Raw genomic sequence first — 27,015 nt, forward strand, 5'->3', positions numbered from 1 at the left:
CTGTCTGCAGAACTGCCCCTTTTATTTATTGAAATATCTTAACCAAACTGTCAGACCTACTAAAACATAATAGGGTGCTAAAAAAAAGATAATCTATATAATTAGAATAAAGCATAAAACTCCCTTGTTAATAGTAATGAAAACATCCTTGCCCATGTAACTAGTTTATTCTGTGAAGAACAGGGCACTCATCAGTGATTTACAATCTATAAATGCGTATTATCCTTAAAGCTTAGTAAGTACCACACATCTCTAATGCATCTTTAAGTGCTCAATTACATTGAAATAGCAAAATTAATTTGTAATTAAAATCCATCAGCGTTTTTAGTGCCTTTTTACTGCTACCTAGAGTAGAACGTAATGTTATAACCTGGTTAATGATCTGAGCCATCTTTGTAAGTACTGTTCTGTGTATTTATCTGATGACGTTTTAAAACTGTTACAATTTCCATTTGGGGATGATGATCACTTCTATAACATGACCTTTATTTATCCGCCTCAGGGGGGTCCCTACACACAGGAACTGGGTGCGAAAAATTCGTTTTGCACCAGGGAAAGGCAATCAGAAGCTGATTGTGCTGTATAATGATGGGGCAGAAGTTTGGGATACCAAAGAGGTAAGTGATTTGTTAATCTTACCCCAGGATAGGCTAACATTGTGGCGGTCCTACAAACGCATTGTGTGAATAGATCCTACAGCAGAGCAGCGGCAAAGAACAGTTACTTAATTATTGTTTTTAGTTTTCAAGTATGTTGGTTTGTAAATATGACATCACACAGGAGTCATTGTTTTAGTGATGTTCAGTAAGATGTTTAGCCTGAAACATATCAAGGCATCAACAAAGAAACAATTAAAACTAACGTTTTTAATTTTTTTTATTAATTTGCAGCATTAGACTACTTTAAGTTTATTTAATTTCACATTTTGATTATGGATTCTTTTAAAGAAAAACTATTCAAAATGAGAGTTATAAATATGTTTTGTTTAATGAAAGAACATTGGGCTACATGTCTTGTTTTCGTTGCCATGTTGGGTAGTATCAGTTTATGTCCTGTAGAGGTCACCGTTGCTTAAGTAATTCATGATCATTTTTTTTTTTTTTTTTAATCTGTAAATTCTGCACTTCTAGAGGGAGGTTTCCAAATGCTGTAGTGTATGAGCACCTGGATAGTCCCCCCCCCCCCCCCCCCCCTCCCCTGTTTTTCCCTAACTAGCCACGCTGTTGTGTACAGTCCATTAGATCTTGGATGAAAATCTGGAAGTTGGGCAGTAACATCACTATGTAGCTATATTAATAAAGTGCACCCTGCACATGCCCTTAGTGGGGTACATGGCGTTGTTATTGTCACTCCTATTTTTCCGTAAGTGCCTCTTAAGCTGGGTACACACCTAAAAGATGTATATGCAGAAGATGGTTGTTCATATACACACACTGAACATTCATCATATTCCATCTGGCCGTGGGTACCACTGGCTGGAGGTCTCGTCGTGCCCCCCCTCTCCGCGGTCTCTGCATTGGCAACATGTCTGTGAACGACGTCGTTCACTGACTTATCGTCTATACACACTGGTTGACGTATCCACGATATATATCGGCCAGTGTGTACCCAGCATCCGTTTCTAGAACAGAACACAGCAAGGTGGAGGCATTTGCAGATGAGCAAAACTTTACACTAGTCAGTGGGAGTTTCAAAACTCTGTGTAGACGACAGGTAAATTTTAAAGGGCCATCAAACCTGAACTGGAGTTGATCTAATAAACGGCATATTATATAAGTAGCTGAGATATTTGACATTAGATGTAACTTTGTATATATATGTGTGTGTATATATATATGTATAGTGTGTGTATATATATATATATATATATATATATATATATACACATATATATATACACTGTCTATAGTGTGTGTGGACAGAGCAGGTAGACCACTGCTTCCACTCATGGCCATAAGACTGCACCTCATATCAGTCATACTGTCCCATCAGCAGTTGTAAGATGGCGTAGCTGGCGGAAACACGGTCAAACATTGAGGTGCGCAGTGAGATCAGATTTCTTTATCTAAAGGCCACATCAGCAGCTGAAATTCATTGCCAACTTGTCTAGGTGTACGGTGATAATGTCATATCACGGAAGCAGGTTTGGGTTTGATGCACTGCCTTTGATAACGGCAGAACAGACCTTCAAGATGAGCAGCTATCTGGCCAGCCCAGCACGTCCACCACAGATGACAGTTTGTGCCGCATTGAAGGTCTGATTCAGGAGGACAGATGCATTTGAGTTAGTGATATTGCTGATGAACATCTCAGTGGGTACTGTGCACAACATCGTTCATGAGCAACTAGGGTACAGTAAAAAGTGTTCTCGCTGGGTATCGAAGCAACTCACAGAAGTAAACAAAACCAATAGGATGGGATTGGATTGGATGGGATCCTGCAGCGTATTGTTACAGGCGATGAAACATGGGTGCATCATGTGACACCAGAGATGAAGCAAGCATCCATGACATGGAAACACGCATCGTCCCCACCTTCAAATTAATTCAAAACCACTCCATCAGCAAAGAAAGTCTTTGCCACCGTGTTTTGGGACCACTAGAGTGTGCTGCTTGTTGATTTCCTCACCAAGGAGATACTGTGAATGCTATGACAAATTAAGCCAGATGTTGAGGGCAATTCGTCGAAAACTACCTGGGTTGTTGCGAAAGGTCTTTGTATTGCTGTACGATATCGCCAGACCACACTGAGCCAACCGCACACGTGAGTAGTTATGGCGCTACCATTGGGAGGTACTGGACCATCCTCCCTACAGCCCTGACCTGGCACTTTCCATCTCTTTGGACCATTGAAGAAGCACCTGGGTGGAAGACAGTTAGCGACTGACAGTGGTGTTCAGCAAACCGTCATGTCCTGGCTTCAGGTGCTTGACACTGATTTCTTCTGTGTCTGGATAGATGCCTTGGTGTACTGGTGGATGAAATGCTCAGATAAGTATGGGGACTATGTGGAAAAAGAATCTGTACCAAGGCTATACTATTGATCATACGTATATGTACGAGTTTAATAAATTTATGCAGTGAGAAGTCTTGTTACCTTATTTATTGAACCACCCTCGTATTACTAGTCTCAAGTGACATTTGTTTTAAAAAAAATATATATAATTTTTGTGTAATGTTATGTGAATCAGAGGGATAATCCCCAGGTGCATTGCATCGGGGGACTGTATGCAACATAGTCCCGGGCTGCAGGGCAGTGTGCAGACCGCTGGCAAACGGGAATTTAGCTCCCGGAGCCCCAGCACTACAGGGCAGCAGGTAGCCGCTGCAGCCAGGACAATTGTACCAGGCTGCAGGGCTATAAGTATGCAATAGAAGCCAGTAGCATCGGGGGTTCAGGAAAGCCAGCTCCTTGTACTCCACATCACTGAAAGGGGCAGCAGTGCTGCAGCCAGAACTTGGTTACAAGTGGTCCTTAGAAAACAGTGATGGGTCAAGTTAATTTGTTATAAAACTGTCTGTTCCCAGGCAGCTGGGGGGTGGTGGTTCTAGACATGCACTTACAGGGTCTTTGGTCCGTCCAGGAAGCTCCTCTTTCCATCAGTATGCTGGAATTAAGGGCGATTTGGTATGCATTGGTTTAGGCTCAATCCCATCTAAGGAGCCTACCCGTGTGAATCCAATCAGACAATGCCACGGCAGTTTCTTAGATAAACAAGCAGGGTGGCACATGCAGTTGGTGAGCAATGAGGGAGGTTTTTCACATCCTAATTGGGCAGAAAGGGTTCCACCCCTGGAATGTAAACTGCCGAAGAGAGGCGGACTTCTTAAGTCGCCACAGTGTGCATCCAGGGGAAAGGTAGTTACACCAGGAAGTGTTTGCGGAAATAGTTCCAGATGGGGGTCTCCAGACATAGATCTAATGGCTTCCCATCTCAATAGGAAACTTCTGAGGTTCAGGTCTCGGTCCCGGGACCCTCAGACATCCCTGGTGGATGCCTTGACCAGCACCTTGGGTGTTCCGGCTGGGATACATCTTTCCTCCTCTAGTAATGTTACCAAGGGTACTTCAGCAGATTCGATCAGTGGCACGGCTGGTCATTCTGGTGACTCCAGACTGGCCGCGCCGTCATTAGTACGCAATTCTTTGGAACATAATGGCAGACATATTGTCTGCTCCTGCATCCAGATCTGTTACTTCAGGGTCCATTTCATCACCCCAATTTGCCTCGCTTGGCTTTGACGGCATGGTTCTTGAATCCAACATCTAGAGGGCCAAAAGGTTCTCAGAATCTGTTGTAAAAACTATGATGCAGGCTCGCAAACCAGTCACTTCCCAGATTTATCACCGGGTATGGAAGATATATATTTCTTGGTGTGAACGACACACCAAGGAATATATGGTTCAGAGTGTCTTGTCTTTTGTGCAAGATGGTTTGGTTAAGGGTCTTAGTTTGTCCTCCCTTAAGGGATAAGTTTCGGCCCTGTCGATTTTGTTTCAAAGGAAATTGGCCACCATTTCTGAAGTTCAAACCTTCTAGCAGGGGGTTTTTCGCATACAGCCTCCTTATGTCCTGCCGGTTCCTCCTTGGGACTTGAATTTAGTTTTGGAGGCACTAAAAAGGCACCTTTTGAGCCATTGGAATCTGTAGAATTGCGATACCTCACTTTGAAGGTTGTTTTTCTTTTGGCCATTGCCTCGGCCAGAAAAGTACCTGAGTTAGCAGCTCTTTCCTGTAAATCTCCACTTCTCATTTTCATGAGGATAGGGTAGTGGTACGCATTAAACCTTCCTTTCTCCCGAAAGTGGTATCGGCTTTCCACATTAACCAGAATATCGTCCTTCCAGCCTTTCGCTAGACTACAGTGACTAGTGAAGCTTCTCCCTTAGCACTGTTGCATGTGGTGCGTGCGTTACGCATTTACTTTGAGTACACTGCGTCTTTGAGGCATACGGATTCTTTGTTGGTGTTGATTGATGCACCAAAAAGAGGCTGGCCAGCCTCGAAAAGGAGCAGCTACCTGGTTATCCGTACACACATATAGAGCGAGGGATGCTCTTCGAGCGTCCGGTTCCGACGCTCTCCCCCCTTTAAATTGGCTTGCTTTGGTAGGTCCCAGAAGTAATGGCATCCCCCAGATGGATGATAAAGGAAATACAATTTTTACTTACTGTAAAATCTCTTCCTTGGAGTCCATCTGGGGGAAGTTGGGATTTCTCCCTTGTTTGGTTTCATACTAGATACTTGTTGGTTTTCTGTTTTTATTTTTCAGTTCTTCTGTGGGTCTTTCTCCAGCTTTATTAAACATAGACTGAGGATCTAGTGGAAGGGGAGGGTTTATATAGGGGGTGGGAGCCAGTCTAAATTAGTTAGTGCCCGTCTCCACAGCTCACTATACATAACCCAGAGGTAATGGCATCCCCCAGATGGACTCCAAGGAAGTATTTTAAGATGGAACCTCACTCTGTTGCATATCTCTTACCTTCAGCTATGTCTAAACTTGGCATCTGTTGATATAAACACCCTTGTACTTACTGGCTCGGTGATTGGGTGTTATCAGGGACCTAATAGCGAAAGAATAACAAAAAAGGCACTGCTATTACCTGGAACACAGATTATATTGTGATGGGGTAATCTGCAACTATTTAAAGGGATGATTTAGCCATAAATTTACTGCAGGGTGAAATTGGTGTAAACCACAATCTGCACCCACAGGAATACAGCAAAATAAATTGCAACACTGATTCATTGATTTTTTTTTTTTTTTTTTCTTTGCATTCAGTTATGTTACAGATTTGGATTGTGTTGCATAAAAAAACATTAATGGCAACAAAACAATACTGTTTGTGTCACAGCAGATGACTAAATACTGTAGCTATTATATTACAAACATTTTCCTGTGCATGGCCTCCATGACGTATAAGAAATCTATATTGAGAGAACTATATAAATCAAAAACCCTATAAAGCAATTGTTAACTTTGCAAACTGTTGATTAACGAGTTAGCAATGTGAAAGTTTGCAAGCAGCATATTCAAGCTGACTGTAACATAATGATTGTTCTATATATTTTCTCACTCTTTCCTGAACTAGATTCAGATGGTGAGCAGCATGCGTACCGGTAGGAATGTGAATTACCGTGTGCTGGATGTTGACTGGTGCTCATCGGACAAGGTCATCCTGGCTTGCGATGACGGCTGCATTAGAGTCCTGGAGATGTCCATGAAATCTGCTTGCTTTAGGATGGATGAACAAGAGCTGATAGGTATCCTAACCTCTGTCGTCTGGGCAAGAGCGCCAAACACAGTGTCTAAACTTTGTATTATAGACAGGGCCAGATTAATGTTTGTGTTATGCTGCACTCTGAAGTACCTGCCATGCACATTATGCTACACAGTGCCCACAATATACCACATGGTGCTCCCAGTATGCCCATTATGCATCTTCACTGCTACTGAGTCTCACCTCCCTGGTATGGAGGGCTCCTGATGGCTTCACTGCTCCCAATCCTCTGGACGGGGTTGTGTGTATTCAAACATCATAGCTCTCTGCTCCCTTAAACATTGCAAATGTGATGTAATGCTTAAGGGACGAGGGAGCTGCTTGGCTTGCCGTGTCCTGGAACAGGTTTCCCTGGGCACCTGTTCTAGGGAAGTGGGCGAGGTACTCAAACAGCGGGTCCCACTGGTGATCTCTCCGGTTCGCTGGTATACCTGCCTGACATCTCTTCCTGCCCCCGCTTCTGCTCGCTGCTCCTTCAAACATCTAACATTTCTCCGTAACTGTAGTCCTGCTGTGATTGGCTACCGGCACATAGCTCCATCCAATTACACGTGTATAATTTGATACAATTCTTCAGTTCTTGCAGTCTTCAGACAGTAAGAAAATCCTGGAGAACATTATACAGTAGCTGTAGGTGACATCAGAGCGATGCTGCTGGGACTCCATGTGTGTTCAACATAAAAGAATTAGAGACATAAATGGCAGGAATAGTCTCTAAATAAGGGTGATGACTCTAGAATTGTTCATGCATAATTTCTAAATGTGACTGCAGGGAGAGTGTTAGTAAGAGCATTTGGTTGCAAACCTCAAATTTCCAGTCACGTGGCCCAGAGAAAACATGGAATGTACTGGTAGAGGGGTGAGTGCCCCCAGATTAGCAATGTTCCAGCAGTGTGGCTAGTTGGAAGAGAGGGTTACTTCGGATGGAATTTTGCATTGTGACGTTCTGATTTATGTTGCTAGATCCATTCTGGTGTCCGTACCAGCTGCTCCCAAGAGCATCCATGGTCCTTAAAGCTTTCTTGGTTCATCAACCCTGGGTGGAGAAACATTCCTTAGACATTATGGATGTGTAAGTTGTTTTATATGAAAACTAATTTACATAAGTTTATTGCTATAGTATAAGTGAACTCCAGTATTGACTCTCTGGTTTTATAACTTAAGTAAGTGACTAAATATCTGCAAGTGCTGCGTATTATGTGTGTGCTACATAAATAACTGTTAAAAAAAATAAAGAACTTATTATAATTATCTTACTAGCGACCCGCCCCGGCTTCACACGGGAGCAATTTCATCTCTCCAAAGCCCTCTGTATCTCATAACAACCTACACCATGTCACCACAGTCCCCTACATCACACAACAACCTGCGGCTTCTCATTCCTACCCCCTGCATCTCACAACAGCCTCCTGTTTGTCACTCCTTCCCCCTGCATTTCACCACAGCATCCTATATTTCACCACAGCCCCTTGCATCTCACCACAGACCCCTGCTTCTCACTCCTTCCCCCTGCATCTCACAACAGCCTCCAGCTTCTTACTCCTACCCCCTGCATCTCACCAGCTGGCTGGGGCCCGGCCACCGGGATGTGCTGGGAAAAGCAGGAGTATCATGGATGAGAGATTTGTATTGCAGCCACCATTAGCATTATCAGCAGCATGTCCCTGGGGCTGGGGCACCTGTGCATATTTCCGCAGTTTCCATGCACAATACACCACCCTCTCTGGCTGCCGAACATGGCAATAAGCAATGTCCTCTTTGCACAATATACCCTGTATTTCCTGGAATTCCTGTTGAGATTCCTCGTCGTGGTGCCTCTGTCCAAGAACAGTGCTGACTTCCATGGGAGGTGCCTCCTGTTCACCGAGGACATGTGGATGAGCGGGAACATCATCCTTTAGAGGGAGCACTTAACAGTAGAGAAGTGGTGGCTGGAGTCCCCCTGCAGGTTCAGCCTAGGGATGAACATCGGAATCCGATGGTTACTAATCATCAATGTTTTTGTTCCATGGTAGTGTATTTACCAATTGATGGTGGCCATCTGATGTTTGCCACCATTGAATGAAAGTTATTTGATGGTGTTCCGAAGGTTGTTTTTTTTTAAATTCCTTATAGCTATGCCTCCCCTAGCTCCTTCCTGGCTGTAGTATCTGCATCAGGACATCTTCATGGGTTCGTTGGAGGCTAACTCTCACTCTGTCTGCCTCAGACACGACCCTGCTCAGTCAATGAATACTTCCACTCTCTAGGCTTCTACTAAGCAACACATTGCTATCTCTGATTGGCTCTCACCAGAGCCTGTCCTAGGCATAGTCATTATTTTCAAATGGCTAGGGCGACTGGAACACAATGGGGGCATTCCAGGGCTCTGCCGCTGCCCCCTGTCGCGTGTAGCTGAACCCTCCCCCGCTGCTGCTGCGATCGGAGCCCTGCTCACTTGTAGGAAGTGGTGGGAGGCTGTCGCACATGCCGCGCTGCTGTGTGGTAATGGAACGCCTTCTGCCGCTGATTGGCTGTGCAGACCTGTGCTCTCCATACAGAGGAAGTAGGATTATACAGTAATTCCGATTTTGGTCATATGTGCACTCCATGTGGTGGAGGTATCCTAACCAACTGTGGAACGCACGCCGCTGATTGGCATGTGTGAGTAGTCATGTTAGTTATTTATTTATATATTTATTTTTGTCATAGAACACACAATAATAGATATTTTATTTGTAATCTATAGCCATATGTCGTCAGCGACATCCTCTGACGCCGACGGGGGATATCGTTAGCGGCATGCCCCCCTGCCGTTGCTGCTGGCATCTGCAAGTGTGCATTGCACTTGCCGATGCTGGCTCCCCCGCCGGGTCCAATCGCTGACTAGGTCGGGCACACTAGACATCTTCTAGTGTGTACCCGGCTTTGATTGGAGGCAGGATTATCTGCTAGGGGGCACCAGTCCAAATTTTGCCTAGGGCACTAAATTGGCTTGGCCTGGCTCTGGCTCTCACTGTCTCAGAGAGCCAATCGGAGTGCAGCCCTCGCCCCAGCAGCAGCAGCAGCAGTCACTCACACAGCACAACGTTTTTTTTTCTGTGACTTGCTTCAGTAAAATCGTCACTGTTCGGCTCCCTTTTGTCACAGATGAATGGTTCATACACCTAAACCTTCCTCAACCAATGCTAGTGAAAACTCCATCAAAATCTGTTCGAGATTTAGCCCGAATGAACAGACAGACCCCTAAACTGGGGACTTTATTATATATAGCCCAGTACCCCTTCCTATCAAAATACCTTTCAGTACTATGATTTTACTTTTCAGCTGACCATTGCCAGCTGCCATTTGGCACAGGGATGCCACTTGTTAGCTGATACTGCTTTCAACATACGTTGGCAGCAGTGACCATTATATGGGAGGCTCCAGGTTTTACCTGCAGTGTGATGGATTGATTTTCTGAATGGCAGTTACAGGAGCACAGGAAATGCACATTCGTTCCTTTGTTACCCCAGATGTTTTAAAACACTGTTTAGGCATAACCGGGCAAAGTATGGACCTGTGACTTTTCTCTGCGTTATGAGACATCTCGCAATGTCTTAGCGCATAATTTAGTGCTGCCATGTATAAAAATAATAGTCACGGGAGAGGTGTTGTGTAATCTCACACAACCATCTATTGTTCCCCTGTAATTAAAAGTTTTCGCCACTTGATAATTTGGAAGACAGATGGCGGCGGCGATAAGATTTAACCTGTCAGGCGCTGTTGGAGAAATCCGAGTTCTCCACGAGAATACCCTGTGATATATATCCCGAAACAAGAAGAGAAAAACTTTTTGGGAAAAAACAATTGAATAAAGCACTTCTCTCCACTTGGCACATCTGCTTCTACTTGCTTATGTCACTGTTTTATGACTGTAAGTAAAATAAGCGAGTAGTAAAGTTGGCAAAGATTGTAAAGGGATGGAGAGCTAAATGGCCAAAGCGCCCCAAGTCCATAAAGATTCCATATAAGGTTATAATCAGAACCTCTGCATGTAGGGCTCACAGCTCCGACTGCCGGCATTACCACCTTTTACTGGGCCCGATTCAGAGCTGAACACAATGGCAATCGAGCGATTGTTTGCCATTGCGCATCTGTATGAGCCGCACTGCGAGTGCGCAGTGATCGCACTGCATTATGGACACACAGGAATCCATCGCAAAGTGAGTCAGCGTTGGAAAAAAGCAGACGTGTCTGACCGCCGTTACATGGGCGTGCGTTAATTAGCCCGTGTGATCTCCTACATAGCTCTGCGTGTCAGGAGGTCAGACCTGCCGCAAGGGCAAGATGGCCGCTCGATGTGCGTTGATGATGTTACCGATATTTACGCATGTGAGTAGGCTGCAGTGAGCGTCTTTATGCCGGCTGTACTTCGGCATGTATTAGAATATTTTCACAGCTGCGTTCCATTAGCGCATTAGGCCCACTAGGCAGTATGCAGCCTTATATGCCATAAGTCCATAACACAATGTAGACTGAATGTTTGTCCCAAGCAAATTAGTTGTGTAGTAGAATAAATATATCTTTATTTTATTTTGATGATATATTGAGCAGAACTAGGGTACATGGGTCCAGCCATAGGTAACCTCACAAATATAAACTCTGCAAATGTATTTTGAAACGTGTAATGTTTATGGTGATAATAAATGTATTACACGAAGGGTTTTGTTATTTGCATAGAGCAAGATAGGACCTTTTAATGTTTAATAAAGAGAATCTGATGGCCTGCGGGAACACAACTGGCAAACACTAATCAGCAGTAGGATACAATGTGCACCTCTCTGGGAATCCTGTACAGGCTGCCTATTGTATGCATCCTCATTGTGTACACATACTTACTAACACTGATAACCAAAGTACTGTAATATGGATGTAGTATTTAGAGGAAAGCATATACCTTCTATATACTATATTACCACATGCGCAACAATTCCTATGTACAGTTTTTTATTATAGTGACTATCCAGAACACGACGACATAAAGAGCCTGATCCAGCAGCAGATCAACTCCTTGACCAAGTGAGTAACACACAGTGGTTCAGTGCTTTAGTGATAGCCGTTATTGTGTAAGAAGTGACTTTGTGCGCTCTGGTGACATCGCACAGCTGCTCCAACCATCTTCCAGCATGCCTTATATGATGGATGAGGTGTACGTATGAAAGCGTTACATTACTAATACACCAAGGCTGATTTAACCTTTACACAATTTGTATTTTCTCCTAATATCAGCAGTCATATATCGAATCATCATTTTCATTCCATTGATCAGTTTTAATGTTACACTGTCAATAGGGAGTTGCAATAGATAACTGCTAAATCAAAAATACAAGTTCCCTTAAGTAAAAAAGCTATTCATATTTTATTAACTTATATGTAAAGGTTCCCATACCTTGAGAAAATTTGAGATTTTTAACTCGACAATTACCATTCATCTGCATGCAGACTGCCGTTCTCTGGTATCAGCTGTTCTCTGCTAGTGTTCTCTGCTAGTGTTCTCTGGTATCATCCATTCTCTGCAAGTGTTCTTCTGTTCTCAGTGGAACAAAATATGGTTCTTAGATACGATGAGTTAATCATGCCACACAAACCAATATCTTAGAAAATTGTTATTTATTATAAAATAACATATAAAAATAATATGTTACGTAGCTTTGGGATATAAATGGCCAGACACTTAATCCCCACAAAATGGAGCTGGATTTCAAAGACAACACTTTTCTGGTCACCAACTGCAGATCAGGTCCAGGTCCAGGTAAAGGCAAAGGCTACTGGTAGCTCCTTTGTCCTAAACTTATATAGCATCCTGCTTGTCATGCCCAACCTATTTTAAACTACTCTATTGTTTAACTACTGATAAGGACCCTCTAAAACCTTATGCAGGCATATATAACTAAAGGCAAGGCCTTAAGGATTTATGGCGTGTCTACTTTCCACATTCCTGTACCATTTCATGCCTGATACACCACCTAATGTATGACGCACACATAAGGACCATGAATAGACATGGCTGGCAGTAGCCATTTTGCTATCCCCTTACACCTTCAGTGATGATACTGACAGGAAGCTTTCTGTACATAGAAAAATACCCCCCACCCCAAATCAGGATCACAAACTTAACCTGGAATCCTTTATGATCTACTAAGTTCCTGAAGGCTTTTTATGGCTAATGTTGTTAAAAAGTATTTTTAAACTCACACCATTCAAGATATGTGGAATTGATGGCACATTGGAATATAGCAGCCCGTCTACTGTAAGATTAATGAAAGAAAAGCAAATACTGTATCTATTTTTTTTGCCATGTGTGTGACAAAGGGCCTGATTCAGATTTGGGAATAGAGTAAAGGCCCCCATACATCAGCAATTGATTGCAGCAATCGTTAAATTTGCAATCGATTGTGTATAAAAATCTTTCCCTTTTTCAAACGATTGCAAATTGCACGATTGCTGCAATCAATTGCTGATGTATGGGGGCTTTAAGATAGAGCAAGTACCTGTGCATCTTGGTAAAACCATGCTGCACTGCAGGTGGGGCAGATGTAACATGTGCAGAGACTCTTAGATTTGGGAGGGGTGTGTCCAAACTGATATTTAAATTGCAGTGTAACAATAAAGCTGCCCAGCATTTGTGGGCTACATGCAACAGCAGCCAGTATTTACCCTGTATGCAAAAAAATGTATGTATTTGCACCCCATGCATTGCAACATGGATTGTCCAGGTTCACAGTTACTTGCTATATCTTATTCCCAAGTCTGAGTCAGGTCCACAATCCCCCAGTAGCATCCATGCCCTTAGTGATGCTGTGTGCATATATATCCATGTCCAAATCTTTTACATTCTACATAAGGGAAAATAAGCCGCATACACAGAGTAAAATACCAAACATCACCTAGCATGGTAAGCTACAAAATATGTCCTAATTCTAATTTATTTTGTGTTTGATAAATATCACCTAGCATGGTAAGCTACAAAATGTATCCTAATTCTAATTTATTTTGTGTTTGATAAAGCTATGCACTGGTTAACAATGGGCCTGATTCAGAGAGGTACTGTAATACACACCCGCTGTGACTTTGTACACAGCGGCTGTGCAGTAATATGCTAATACCACAGGAAGCGTCTTGTGAAAATAGACGCCTCCTGCCCGATTCTGTGATCCACTGCTGTGACCAAGGACAGAGCCATCGGATCACTTGAGTGAACATCTGCCGTCTGAGTCACCCTCAGGTTACTTAGGATGATTGTGTATTTCTCGCAGCCAGGGCCAGTAAAACTGCATCAGAGGATGCACACTCTGGCCTCGGCACACCCAGAAAATTAGGCCGACATGTCCCCGTTTTCTGGAATGCCCCCAAACGGCCGCAGTATGTCAATCACGCTGTGGTTTAGGATGCACTCAGACCGTCATTGCAGACACTGATCAGCGCAGGCACGGTACAGATCCTGTGCATGCTCCGATCGACAACCATCGGGTTTGCGTATGTAAAGATCTGTCACTTCTCTCAATGTACAGCACTGCAGGGATACAGCAAATACTAATGTGTACTTCTATTACACTTGTCTCTTTAGTGATGTGAAGGATCTTCTTCTGGACCCAGAATTCACTCTCCTGCAGAGATGCCTACTGGTGGCAAGGTATATTTAGGCCTTTTATAGCTACTATGGGCATTTTTGTCTTTTCAGATTTCAGCTTTAGTAATAGTATCCTTAATATAGCACCACCATATTACAGTATTTAACCATTCACAGCAGCCCTGCCCCATTGGCGCTACAGGCAGAATGCACTAGAATTCATTTCATCTGAAGCCAAGTAACCTATCGGTATGTTTTTGAACGGTGTACTTAAAGTGGATTTTGTGGGAGATATATATATAGATATAGATAGATATATAAATAATATAACTCACGCACCCGTCTCAACTGTTTTATTTATATATATAAAAGTAGAAAAAAAGGGGGGGGTAGTACTCACCAGTCTTCTTAAAAACATTTCTTTATTGCATCTCAGTAAAAATTTTACAGCATATCAAAATCCGACGTTTCGGTCCTGTGCATGGACCTTGACAAAGGTCCATGCACAGGACCGAAACGTCGGATTTTGATATGCTGTAAAATTTTTACTGAGATGCAATAAAGAAATGTTTTTAAGAAGACTGGTGAGTGCTACCCCCCCCCCCCCCCTTTTTTTCAACTTTTGCATGAAGAGGATTATTGTGATCCCATATGGGTGTGTCACCCCAGCAATTTATTATTGAAGACGAGAGTGTGGACCTATTTGGACTATATATATATATATATATATATATATATATATATATATATATATATATATATATATATATATATATATATATATATATATATACACACATACTTATACACATACTTCTCCTACAGAAATATAGGATGCACTACCACTCGCGCCTGATGGTCACTTTTATTCAGCATAGAAGGGGAAGAGATTTGTAGAGGATCGGTGCAGTTTCACAGCTTGTGTTCATTTATTCTGAAGTTTGTTTCATTTATTTTTTTACATATTTTTTTTTAATATATATCTTTTGTGTAAAACCAAGAAAAAAAAGATAGTACAGAAGTGCATGAGAGAATAAAATGCTTGTTTAAATATATCTGTATCTGAACCTCTGTATTGGTATTATTGAATGTACTCTAAAATTAATGGGTTCTGTAATGTTTTGTTCTTATCTGACAACACTTCTAGACAAAAATCAATGAGTGTTTCTTTATACAACACAATTACTATTTAATTCAGCAGCAAAATATATATCTTTGAATAATATCACTTCAAATGAATATTTGATGGGAAGCTCCATCAAGCACGGTCGGCTTAGTTCTGTCTCTGTGCCCCATGCTACTGTAACAGCCAACCATGAGGGCATCAGAGTGAAATTTTGGCAAGAGATTTGAACGTAAAGTCTACGCACATTTTATAATTAAAGTTACTGTATCAAGCATACATAGTACGGTGCACAATTCTGTGTATTGTACGCCTTTTAGGTGTACTGTTGTTTCAGTTATAGTATATATGAGCAAAAGGATAAAGATACACTGGGTCAGATTAATCTAAACATTGCTGGTTCCTATGTACTTAGGTTTAAATTAGTTTGTTTTATGTTGTTTTACTCACCACAGACATGTTTGTCTTTTTCCATTTTATTTCTTGTATGCTGAGGTGTTGAGAACAGTCTTTGATAGATAGAAATAATATCTAATTTTTATAACACTTGTCAGTCAGAGTGGTGTAATAATTGGCAAGACCCATTCCTCGTTAAGCCAGCAATGGTCCTTCAAATAAGCCCTCTTCACTTCTTCATCATAATTTAACAATTACACTTCACAGTTGGAAATCTAGTTCATACACTGGAGCTCCTACTTTCCATATACTCCACTTGGCTTGTGCAAAGGGGGAGCAACATCTCTGCAGGCTTTGGCAGTAATCTAGGGGCAGTTGCACATGATGGGACCACGGCTACATTTGCGTGGTGCCATCAGATATTGTCAGCTTTTATTTGTATTACTGCAGACCTGTAAAAGCGGTTACGTATATTTTTAAATTATGAAAAGTTTTCTGCTATTTTCAATCTACGTGGATAGTGCATGATGGACTTGTGAGAATTTTGTAGTGTTTATGGAGAGACGTAACCTGCTGTAATGCAAGAACAGAAATACTCCTCAGGGAAGACTGTAAGAATACATGTAATATTTGTGCACGATTTCCCCTTCTGCAGGTTATACGGTGATGAGTCTGAGCTGCATTTTTGGACTGTGGCCTCTCACTACCTGCAGGTGTTCCAGAGTGAGAACCCTCATACCGGTATTACAGCCAGCCCCTTGGACATCTGTTATGATTTGCTGTGTGAAAACGCCTACTTCCAGGTAACGTGGCCTGATGTTCCGCAGGTGATTTGTCAGAATACCTAATTTCGGATAACACTCCCTCTATATACAGTATGCTGGGGCACGCCTATTCAGTTCATGTGGTTCCTCCGCTGACACAGACAATAATCTAGACACTTCTATATCTTCAAACTGTGCCAACATTAAATTATCCCCTCCCTGTATTCATAACATATAAGAATAAAGTCTCCTTGTCAGCCCTGTTTACGAAGTTCAGGTCAGTCATATCTATAGCTGATACGCTCACACCACTATTCCATGGGACCCAGCACTGTAAATCTGCTTATGAATATCTACTTCAGTGTTTTGACTGAGCATGTCTCTGTTCTCTTATTCTTACCTCCAGAAATTTCAGCTGGACAGAATTTGTCTACAAGAGGTGAAACGTTCAAGCTATGACCACACCAGGAAATGTGCGGACCAGCTTCTCCTCCTAGGGCAGGTGGGTACAGGTTTCTGTGTGACAAGGCTGTAGTCCAGTGTTTCCCAACTCCAGTTTTCAGGGACTGTTAGCAGTGCATGTTTTACAGCTCTTCTCAGTATCATAATTGAAATAATTTAGCGTCATCTCTAGATCTTTTAAAATGTGTCTGCCACTAATGAATACACCTGTACACCAACTAGGAGATCTGTAAAATATGCACTTTTAGGGGTCCCCGAGCACTGGAGTTGGGAAACACTGATGCAGTCTATACATCTGCCTGGTTTATTCTATGCATTCATTAGGTAAGGATGTTATCATTTGTTTCAATCTTATTGCTGCCTAGTGGTTCCAGTATATGGCTACCACTGAACGTCATTACTAGTTCTACCTCATGGGTGGACGTCCACAGTGAGAAGTCTTCCTGTTAGTCCCATATATTCTTTCTAAGCGCTTTTTCCTGCACTGTATTTATATGAAGTTATTATTATTGTTTGTTTATATAGCACTAATATATTGCATATCTGTACACTGATGGGATCATGATACATATATGATATGGCAAAGAGGGTCTGCCCAAACTAACTTATACCCCTTTTCCACTGCTATGCGAGTCGCACCCGGGATGATATTCATGCACCCATCCCGTGAGCGACTGAGATCCCTTACAGACAGGCGGCAAGACCCGACACACTAATGCCAGGTCGATGACGCCACTGGCGTCACGTGATGAGCCCTCATCTTCAAGCGCCGGCTCTCCCTATGCAGAGAACGGGACTCTGGTCGCATCGACCCAGGTTACCCGTTCTCACTGCTTCATGAGCTGGGTTGAACCTGTGTTCAACCCTGCTCATGACCAGGGTTGAAATGCCGGGGTCACTCGACCCGGCTTATTTCACCCCTGCCCTTTCACACCGCAAAATAACCCGGGTAACTGCGCGCTCACGTGCAAAAACCAAGGTTGTTGCTGGCAGTGGAAAAGGGGTTGATTCTATCAAATCAAGCCATCGATGGACCACATTAAACAGTATATATTTTCAAATGTAAATACCCCTGTGTCCCCATCTTTTCAGTAGTGATGTGGGATCCACATGAGGACATCACTTGATCTCATCCCTTTCTGCAGTGAAGGAAGGAAATAATCACAAATGTTCTGCTTTGTGATCAGTGATTATTTTCTTTCCTACCAGAAGCCTGTACACTGCTGAGGACAAGTGACACTCACCCTCGGTTATAGGCTATATCTGCAGAATGAGCCCAGCTTGCCTTTGCCAGTTATACAGTAGTATTCCATAAATTTAAACGATGGTTCAAAAACACATTGCATCATACTCTTTTACATTTGTAAAATATTCCATACCTTGTCCCCATCCTAGTTTATCCTAACCAGACCGCAATGGTATTTCAACTCTGTAACATTATCGAGGACCAGGGTTACTGCTCTCACAGAGAATGTGTGCATTCCCAGACACCCTCCCAAAAAGATTAACATCCCTAAAATGCACAATATAGGCATGACAATGACTAATTCTTTCAAATATACATTTATATCATCAAGAATTACAGTTGCTAGTAACTGTAATAATATTAGCAACAGTGTCCAGGTTGTTACCCACTGTGACATTTGTATGGAAAGAGTAAAACGTGTAACCTTAAATCTGTCTATCCCTGTGTTGTGTATGTGTACAGTGTATTGTATGTACTGTATACACAGGTGAGAATAGTGCCTCTGTTATTGTGTTGCTGGTTTATCTCCTTTCAGCATAATTTTGTGTGTGCAGATATGTATGTGTCTGTACATGTGTGTGCTGGTGTGTTTTTAGGCCAATCACATCTCTTCTCGTGTACAATAAACTGAAAAGTGTAATTTAAAGCTTTTCATGTATTAGTTGGTATCATTTTTTCGATTCTCTTATCGCTTTGTGTGTAGTAATGGCAAAGTATACACAGGAATAGTTACATAATATACTTGTGTGTCTGTGTATTTGGGCACTCTACCTGTGTGTGTACTCCTGCGTCAGTGTTTGTGTGGCTAAGCCTGTGTATTTACGTGCACCCTTCTCCGCATCACCTCCCTTTCAGCTAATAAGAACATTTAAGCTGGGAGAGAGGGAACCTTGTCTTATCTAATGTACAGAGACAGGAGGTGTGAAAGTGCTGTCTTGATGTTTAAACACTGTCTATGTGCCTCCATTATCTAAACAGAATCGTAATTTATTTACGTGCCACAAAACTCCTGCCATACCATACAATCAGAGTTATAAATCATATGAAATACATAATAAAAGTGGACAAGAGCAGATAGTGTTGGCGTAGGAGGTATGGTCATTGGACATAGAGCGGTCCCTGGTCGTAAGAGCTTACAGTCTAGAGGGAGAGGGGAGATGCTTCAAAGAAACCATAGAGGGAGAGAGTAATGCAGAGGTAATAGGAGCTAGTGGGACAGGTGGGCTTGGAATTGGAGCTAATCACATGCAGAAGGACTAGTATTAGGTGGGAAAGGCTAGGCTATGCTATAGTGAAGAGACTGCTTTTGAGAGGTTGAAGGAAAGGGGAGAGTGTTATCAGGCAGGATAGGGTGTTCCATAGACAGGAGAGAGAGCTTTTTCATCACAGCATTTACAGTGGAAAGTCATGTGAGGGGTGGTCAGGTGATTAGGAGGTTGCAGTCATCAAGGTGGGAAATAATGAGAGCATGGAGGGTTTTGAAAAGAACTTACTCTGGCAATGTTTCATAAAAGGAGACAACAAGATAATGCAAGTGACTGGATGTGTAGTAGAAGCTGAGGACAGAGTTGGGGAAGACACCTAAACACTGTACTTGACAAACAAGGGATATATTGATATTGTCCAGTATGAGAGTGGTTGTAGCTCTAGGAGGGGGTTATGATGAGCTTTATATAGAGTTGTGACATCCAGGTAAAGATGGCAGAAAGGCACATCCGATAAGAGGGGGAAGAAAGACAGATTTGTGTGTTGTCAGCGCAGAGGTGGTATTGAAAGCCGAGAGACCCTGTGGGCGGAATTCAATTGTTTCCGCGGCCCGCATCTCCCATCCAAAGTGACAAGAGATCGCGGGCTGCTATGCAATTGTTCCTGATTTTCGTGCTGATCGCGCCCAAAGTGGTCGGGTTTAGCCGCATAAAGCAGTTAAACCCGACCAAAGTGCTGGGCGCGATCGCGAAAAGTGATGTTTGGGCCTCCAAACATGTCACTTTTCGCACATTTCAGCTCTCATCCCCCAGGGGCTGCGAGCTGAAATGTAGCGCTGGCAGCTGATCGTGCCCGACAGGAGCAAGAATTGAATAGCTCCGTCGGGCGCGATGGGGGCAGGAATCAATTGAATTCCGCCCAGTGAGTTCTCAGAGAGAAGAGCTATAGAGATTAGGGGAAATCTAGTGGAATCCACATGATAGAGAAAGTAGAAAAGAGTGATTTATCAGTAGTAATGAGGCTGAAGGAGCGTTCAGAGATGTAGGTGGTGATCCAGGAGAGAACAGTGATGCAAAGGCCAGGGTAGTGAATAGTGTTGAGGAGAAGAGGGTGATCAACTGTATTAAGGGAATGGGAGTGAAATGCCAGCTGTTTAGTGACAGCTTGAGCCCAACAGCAGGAAATCCCAACAGCGGCAGGCAAGTGATCTAACCCTCCCCTCTTCCCTCCCCCCCACAACCCTAACCCTCACTTTGGGGTGCCTAACCCTAAACTCCCGGGGTGGTGTCTAACCTTAACCTCCAACTTACCACTCCCACATCCTAACCCTCCCGGGGGAGCCTGACCTTAGCCTCTCCCTGGGGGTGCTTACCCTACCCCCCCAAAACCTAACCCTCCCACCCCGCTAACTGCCCTAAACCTAACCCTCCCACCCCACGGCTAACAGGACTGGCGCCCCGGACTTATCTCGTTCGGGCACGCATCGTCCTGGATTCTGGCGTCGGGATTAAGATCAGTAATTCGATGACTATCATCCTTTGCTGGCATTTTGCAGTCGGGATTGTGACCGACGGCCTTGCGGCTGCCGGTCGCATAACTGCTTCCCATATTAGGAGTAGTACAGTGAATGAGTAGGGAGAGGTGATCCTTCAGCTTAGCCATGAGTAGATTATTATTATTATTATTATTATTATTATTATCCTTTATATGGCGCCACAAGGGTTCTGCAGCGCCTTACATAGTACAATCATTGGTCACGGTAGTGAGGGCTGTCTACATTAATCGTTTTTCTTGCCAGACCGGTAAACACAACACAACTGATAATTGCAGAGAGTGGAGAGTAAAGGTGTTAAGAGGAAAGACACTTTTTATTTTCTTAACCATACTCTGTCGGACATGGAGATTTCTTTTACTACCATAAGATTATATCTATAAAATCACATTGAATGTTTTATATCCAATCTTCTGCTTCCTTTAAGGACCTGAGCAACAGGATCACCGTCCAATATTACCACATAATGGATGGCCACATTGGACACAATCCAGCTATTCCTTGCATGAGCCAGGAGAGCGGATTATTTCTGGCTTATTAGGGCATCCATAGTGCTCTTGGAAGATGTGTGCACAGGCCAATTGCAGCATCTTCCCAACAAATACTGGTGCACTGCATTATAGGGCTAATGTATCACTGCTGATTTCACAGCATTTGTGGACAGCTCTATACTCTGTTTAAAACAGCGACATTTATATGGCAATGACTTTGTGTATCATCTTCTACAGACAGACCGAGCAGTACAGCTACTTCTAGAGACCAGCGCTGACAACCCACAGTATTACTGTGATTCCTTGAAGGCCTGTTTGGTAACCACAGTCACTTCCTCTGGACCCTCTCAGAGCACCATCAAATTGGTGGCTACCAACATGATAGCCAATGGAAAACTAGCAGGTAAATTCTCATTGGTCAGCCTGGGTGATTGTGACTCTGATTTGTGCACCTTTACTTACTCTTACTGCTAGCTATATATGATGAGGGGCAAAATTCTACTAAGCGGCGGGTTGTAAACCCCGGTGGTTTGTTGGGGGTTTTGCTATCCAGATTAACTAAGGCCAAAACCACTGCAAAACCACTGTCAGAACAAATTTTTAGAATAGAACAGGGCTGTCATTTAGAAACCGCCACCAAACCACCGGGGTTTAGAACTCGCTGCTTAGTAAATTTTTCCCCATGAATCTAACTATGGGTTTCAATTCTCAAGCATAGTGATAGGCTCCATAGCAACATAATTATTGAAAATAAAATATGATATAGAGCATCCTGGTAGATGAGGACTGCAGCACAATCTTTGTCAAGCCGTAAGGTACCATTTACCCAAGAAAGCATTGCATAATGACTTGGTGTTACAGAGCAGTTGGTCCTTGTATTTATATAGGTGGTTTCCTAATAGCGTCTCTAGTAACAGTACATTATATTATTGCGCTGAAGTTCTTTAGTAAAGTTTTCAGTGTGGGTGGAGTAGGAGATGCGACTGAGATTGTTTCCAGCAATTACCTTTTGACGGTTTACCCTTCGCAGAGGGGGTGCAGTTACTTTGCCTGATAGACAAAGCTGGAGACGCTTGCCGCTACCTGCAGACATACAATGAGTGGAACCATGCCGCCTGGCTTGCAAAGGTTAGTATACGGCTTCCTATCACAAATCGTGGCGTGTAATGAGAAGCCTTATGGTACATACACACGGTCAGATTTAAAGGACGATTTAACCGATAACATTTGATCGTTTTAAATCGTCCTTTATTTGCCCCCTCAAATGACCAAACGATGTGCGGGCACGGATGGTCGATATCGACCATCGCCCGTGCATGCAGGTCAACCTAGTCGATATCGACCAGGTTAGCCTGGTTACTATAGGGACCCTCGATCGTCGTTGATCGAGGGTCATTATAGTAGTTGGGGGAATGGTGCATGTGCTGGAAGTTCCATAACGATCATCCAGCACATGTAGGACGATCGGACAACAGTATCTGATCGTTGTCTGATCTGACAGAGTATACGGTACATTACACTGCCCGAGGTGCAGAAAATGAAATACTCACTTAACTTAAGTCACCTGCAATCAGACCAATATTTTGTGTACAAATTGACAATTGGAAGCAACAGCTCATGGACAAATATATGCGGATCGCCTGTATGTATACAAGAGCTTAGCAATTATGTAAAGTAATGATGGCATCTCCTAAACTGACAAAGTCACCATAATACATTGGTAATGCTGCCCAATCAGATTTTGTTTTATACAACAAACAGCAGCTGGAAGGGCCAGCAGGACCTGACCTTTTATTCCATATCAGGTGCGACTGAACCCAGAGGAATGCGCTGAGGTCATGAAACGTTGGGTTGACCATCTCTGCTCGCCACACGTCAACCAGAAATACAAAGCAGCACTTGTGCTTCTGTCTTTGGGCTGCTTCAGGAAAGTGATTGAGATGTTGCACAGGTAACTCATTTACTCTTAAAATAATATGTTGTTGAACTACAAGAACCAGCATCTTTTATATTTGGTGTGATTTTTCTGCTGTCTTCCAGCATGAGGTGTTTTGACCGCGCTGCATTGTTTTTGGAAGCCTGTCTCCAGTGTTCAGCAATTGAAATGAGCGATGAGACTAATATCCTTTTATTTGCTACTAAAGTAATCTGGTTACATGTTACGGCAATCCCTTATTTACAGGACTGAATTGTGGCTCACTGTGTTAGGGGAACATTTAGTCTAATTATGTATCAGTATTTTGCTCAGTCTTTAAGTACTCTCTTTGGATTTGGGGAGGTTGAGACTACATCTACAGACTGGACAATAGCCATTGAACAATCCTACAACCTAGAAAACAAGAAAATAACCAGCGCTATAAAGGATGGACGGTTTCATAGAAGAATAAATTAAAATAAATACATTTATTTAAAAGGTCACAGATGCAATATTCAAAAAATATAGCAGCAGTATAAGTAATGCCAGTTGGCAGTATAAAATACAGCATATATCTGATCCTGTATATGCTGCCACTCCTCATACTTCACTGAGCACTGAGTAGAAGGTAGAATTATACAAATTACGATTATTTGTGCTAAAGTATTTAATTTTGCCTTCATACTAGCTCATTATTACTGATTGTCTTGCGAGGAAAAGCCAGCAATTTTGCTGGTCATGATGTGATCTTCCAGATCGGGACATATGGAAACCAAGCCGCTAATTTAATCGCACCCCAAAACTTTTCCCCACATTTCAACCTGATCACTCATATACAGAAGAGACCAAATGAGAGCTTGTTGGGCAGTGTTTTATTTTATACCCACCAAATCTTACCCATGCTACACATAACACCAGCACTCAAACATAACGACGGTGGTCTCAGGCTAATTCTGCCTCACTGTTATTGCAGTGACAGTGTAATACCTGTTATTTATATGAGTGTAATGCCATCAGATTCTAGCATGCTTCACACAATCCCATACCCACAGTAAAGGATCACAGTGGTAGAATTATGCTGTTGGGATATGTCTCTCCAGCAGCAAATTTCAGGATGATGATAGTTATTGTATTTCTTTGGATACATCCTCTCTGAGAAAACACAGCGAGGGACAGTACATGAGGACAGTAAGCAATGCAGGGGCCCTATGACTGCATTAAATCTTGCTCTGCTGACTTGTGGGCCTTTGTGGAACCCTCTTACAAAGCGGACACTTAAGCTGGCCACACACTAGACCAACTTTCATCCAACCAGCCAACTTGTTGATTGGTTGGAATGAAAATCTGGTAAGGTATGGGAGTAAATGATGATCAGCAATTTGCTCCTAAATGCCAGAAAACAGATGAAAATGGTCGGTCAGACAAGTTTGTTAAATGTTTGATCAAAACAATTTGTTCAAACAACAGTTTTTAGTCCATTTTCCTGCGTTTGTGTGCAAATTGCTGATTGTCATTTGCTTTTATCCCTTACCAGGTTTTCATTCCAACCAATCAACTAGTTGGATGGTTGGATGCAAGTTGTTCTAGTGTGTGGCCAGCTTTACTGTGTAACCTTATTATTTTCTTATCATTATAAAGCTCAAACCAAGTGCTAAGCTGTGTATATTGAGGGGATCATGATGCAGACATATAACATTACATGGAACATAATGTAAATCTGATCTTCCCATAATGAGTTTACAATCAAGTTAGTGAAATAACCAATTGTAGCTGCTGGTGGATAACGGGTACAACCACTGTGTTGTTCTTGGCTCCTGGCAGTTGGCGAATAAGATACAACTCTAGTTCCTCGCTCTGGGAAGTTGGTGATTGCGAGCACAATGCTACATTTTAGCTGCATTCACATGGTGATTACAAGTACAGGTAATCCGTACCAGTCCACCCCCACCCCCTGGCTTTGGCCAAGCTAACTGCTTTGTATCTTCTTCCATTAGTAAGCCGCGAGACTTGTGGCCACACATTTGCAAAACATTTCTATAAAAATAAGCATCACTTATAAAGGTCCTTCAGTAATATTGGCCACACACAGACTGGGTAACAGACCGTATTGTAATCTGTATGGACATATTATAAACTGGATCGATCCAAACTAAGCAGCCACATCACACAAGACCCTGCCAGCGTGGCCAGTACACACAGGCTGAGCACCCTCCGTTACTGACTGTATGCCTATAGAAAATCTGATCAGTTTCCATCAGACCATTCTCTGGCATGCTGGCCACTCTATAGCCACACATGTACTCATACAGTACCCAGCCACCTATTTTACAGTGCAGCTATTCAGCATTATGAAAGTGGCCCTTACAGTAGTTTATTTACATGTGTCTACTTAAGAAAATAAATCCCCCGAACCAGGCAGCCCAAAAAAACCCCACTATTGCTTGCACCTAACTGCTTTGGGAGGTTTCTATTGATGTCTGTGCATTGATTGATCTCTTCTGGCTCTTTACAGGATTCTGCTGCCTCTTATTTTACCAACTGTACTTTACATTACATACATTATTTAGCCCATGCCTGAGGTAGTTATCTGCATCTCTTAAGCTGCTTTCCATTGATTGATTGCAGGAGGAAACCTTGAAAGATGAATGCCCTTGTCAATGTCTTGAGTAATAAAGCACAGTTGGTTATGTACAGCCTAATACTTCACAGCTCATTATACAGCGAGTGCGTGGCTATTTACAGATACGCTTTTCCTTAACATCTCCGCACATAAACTGATCGGTACAGTGTTTGCGGACTATGCGCGCAGCCTGCGTGCAATAGGATTCACCCAGGGAGCTCTGCGATTTGGCCAGAAGGCAGGAGATGCCGGCACAGAGGTATTGTCTGAGCTTCAAGGCCACAAGGCGGAGAAGGAGAACTGAGCATGGCGCGTGCAGCCCCCGTACTGAGGAACGTAGTACTGTTTGCACTGGTAAATGAGGAACAACATGTGGTACATGGCCGAAGGTTGTGTGCAATGACTGTTACAACAGCGTTTTGTGTTTAACACACTTCTGCTCCTACTGTGCATTGGACATAGAGCTTCTCATGATATTTATAGAGGTGACCAAGGACCTAACACCACAATGACTAACGTTCCAATATCACATGATTCCCGGCTGAAGCTGCCACACAGTATAAACTAGAGGCAGGTGGACATTCAGAGCCTCTGTCAGTGTCTCTATGCTGTGTTGTACTGACGTGTCATGCTGCAGAGTTTTTTTCATCCAGCTGCTCTACATATGTCAGGATATTGTCCTAGGGTCCATATAAGGAGTACACGGCCGCTATTTAGAATATATCCCGTTACAGTGTCATTTGATTCCTGCACCATCTTTTCTCCATCTATCAGTGATTATATAACAGGTACTGGTGCAAACCTCATTAGGCATATATGCACTGGGAAGACTGGACGCTGCAATGATGAAAACCACGGGGTCACCAGTCGGTCTCTCCTCACTCACCTTAGTCAGTGGCAAGTCACTTTTTCTTTTTTTTTTTTTCTTCATTCAGAGTAACAGGGGAACAGTGATTTAAACATGCAGCAGCTAATTGTATGTATAAATAAATAAGGTTGTTCTCTAATCATCAGGGCCCTGTTTATAATGACTGCAATGGAAAGGCCTGGAGGTGAGGTTAGAGAGAAGATGGAAAGCACAAGAATGATAGTCTATAAGCACACCCTGCAGGGTAGGAATACTCTCAATGGCTGTTATGTGTGTCCATGGTTGTAATGCTGGTGCAATCTTCCCTTTGTGCTTTTCTGCATCTCCTCACTAGAGTAGGTATTATTTCTGCTGAGAATCTAATAAAGGTCATTCCTCGAATTAGGACAATATGCAGCTGTATTGCAGACCGGTAAAAATGATAATAGATGTGGCCCTTTTTTGCCAGTGGCTTGTTTAGTTTTATTAGTAAACACAGCCTTGTATAGCATGTTAGGGC

General features: G+C 42.8%; 1 protein-coding gene across 1 annotated transcript in view; it reads left to right on the top strand.

Moving 5' to 3' along the window:
- The window catches only part of WDR11 (WD repeat domain 11), a 117,233-nt gene extending 90,575 nt beyond the window's left edge, over positions 1–26,658 (top strand). The window contains exons 18-29 of the mRNA XM_088450499.1: positions 503–617; positions 6,094–6,265; positions 7,246–7,354; positions 11,260–11,322; positions 13,871–13,936; positions 16,048–16,195; positions 16,563–16,658; positions 21,351–21,516; positions 22,144–22,241; positions 22,919–23,064; positions 23,154–23,233; positions 25,798–26,658. Of these exons, the coding sequence (XP_088306625.1) occupies positions 503–617; positions 6,094–6,265; positions 7,246–7,354; positions 11,260–11,322; positions 13,871–13,936; positions 16,048–16,195; positions 16,563–16,658; positions 21,351–21,516; positions 22,144–22,241; positions 22,919–23,064; positions 23,154–23,233; positions 25,798–25,952 (1,414 nt within the window). The 3' untranslated portion in view covers positions 25,953–26,658. The remainder of the gene's footprint in view (positions 1–502; positions 618–6,093; positions 6,266–7,245; positions 7,355–11,259; positions 11,323–13,870; positions 13,937–16,047; positions 16,196–16,562; positions 16,659–21,350; positions 21,517–22,143; positions 22,242–22,918; positions 23,065–23,153; positions 23,234–25,797) is intronic.
- Positions 26,659–27,015: the final 357 nt, after the last annotated feature.

Source organism: Taudactylus pleione, unplaced genomic scaffold (assembly GCF_031769625.1).
Source record: "Taudactylus pleione unplaced genomic scaffold, aTauple2 ptg000518l, whole genome shotgun sequence".
Taxonomy (NCBI): Eukaryota; Metazoa; Chordata; class Amphibia; order Anura; family Myobatrachidae; genus Taudactylus; species Taudactylus pleione.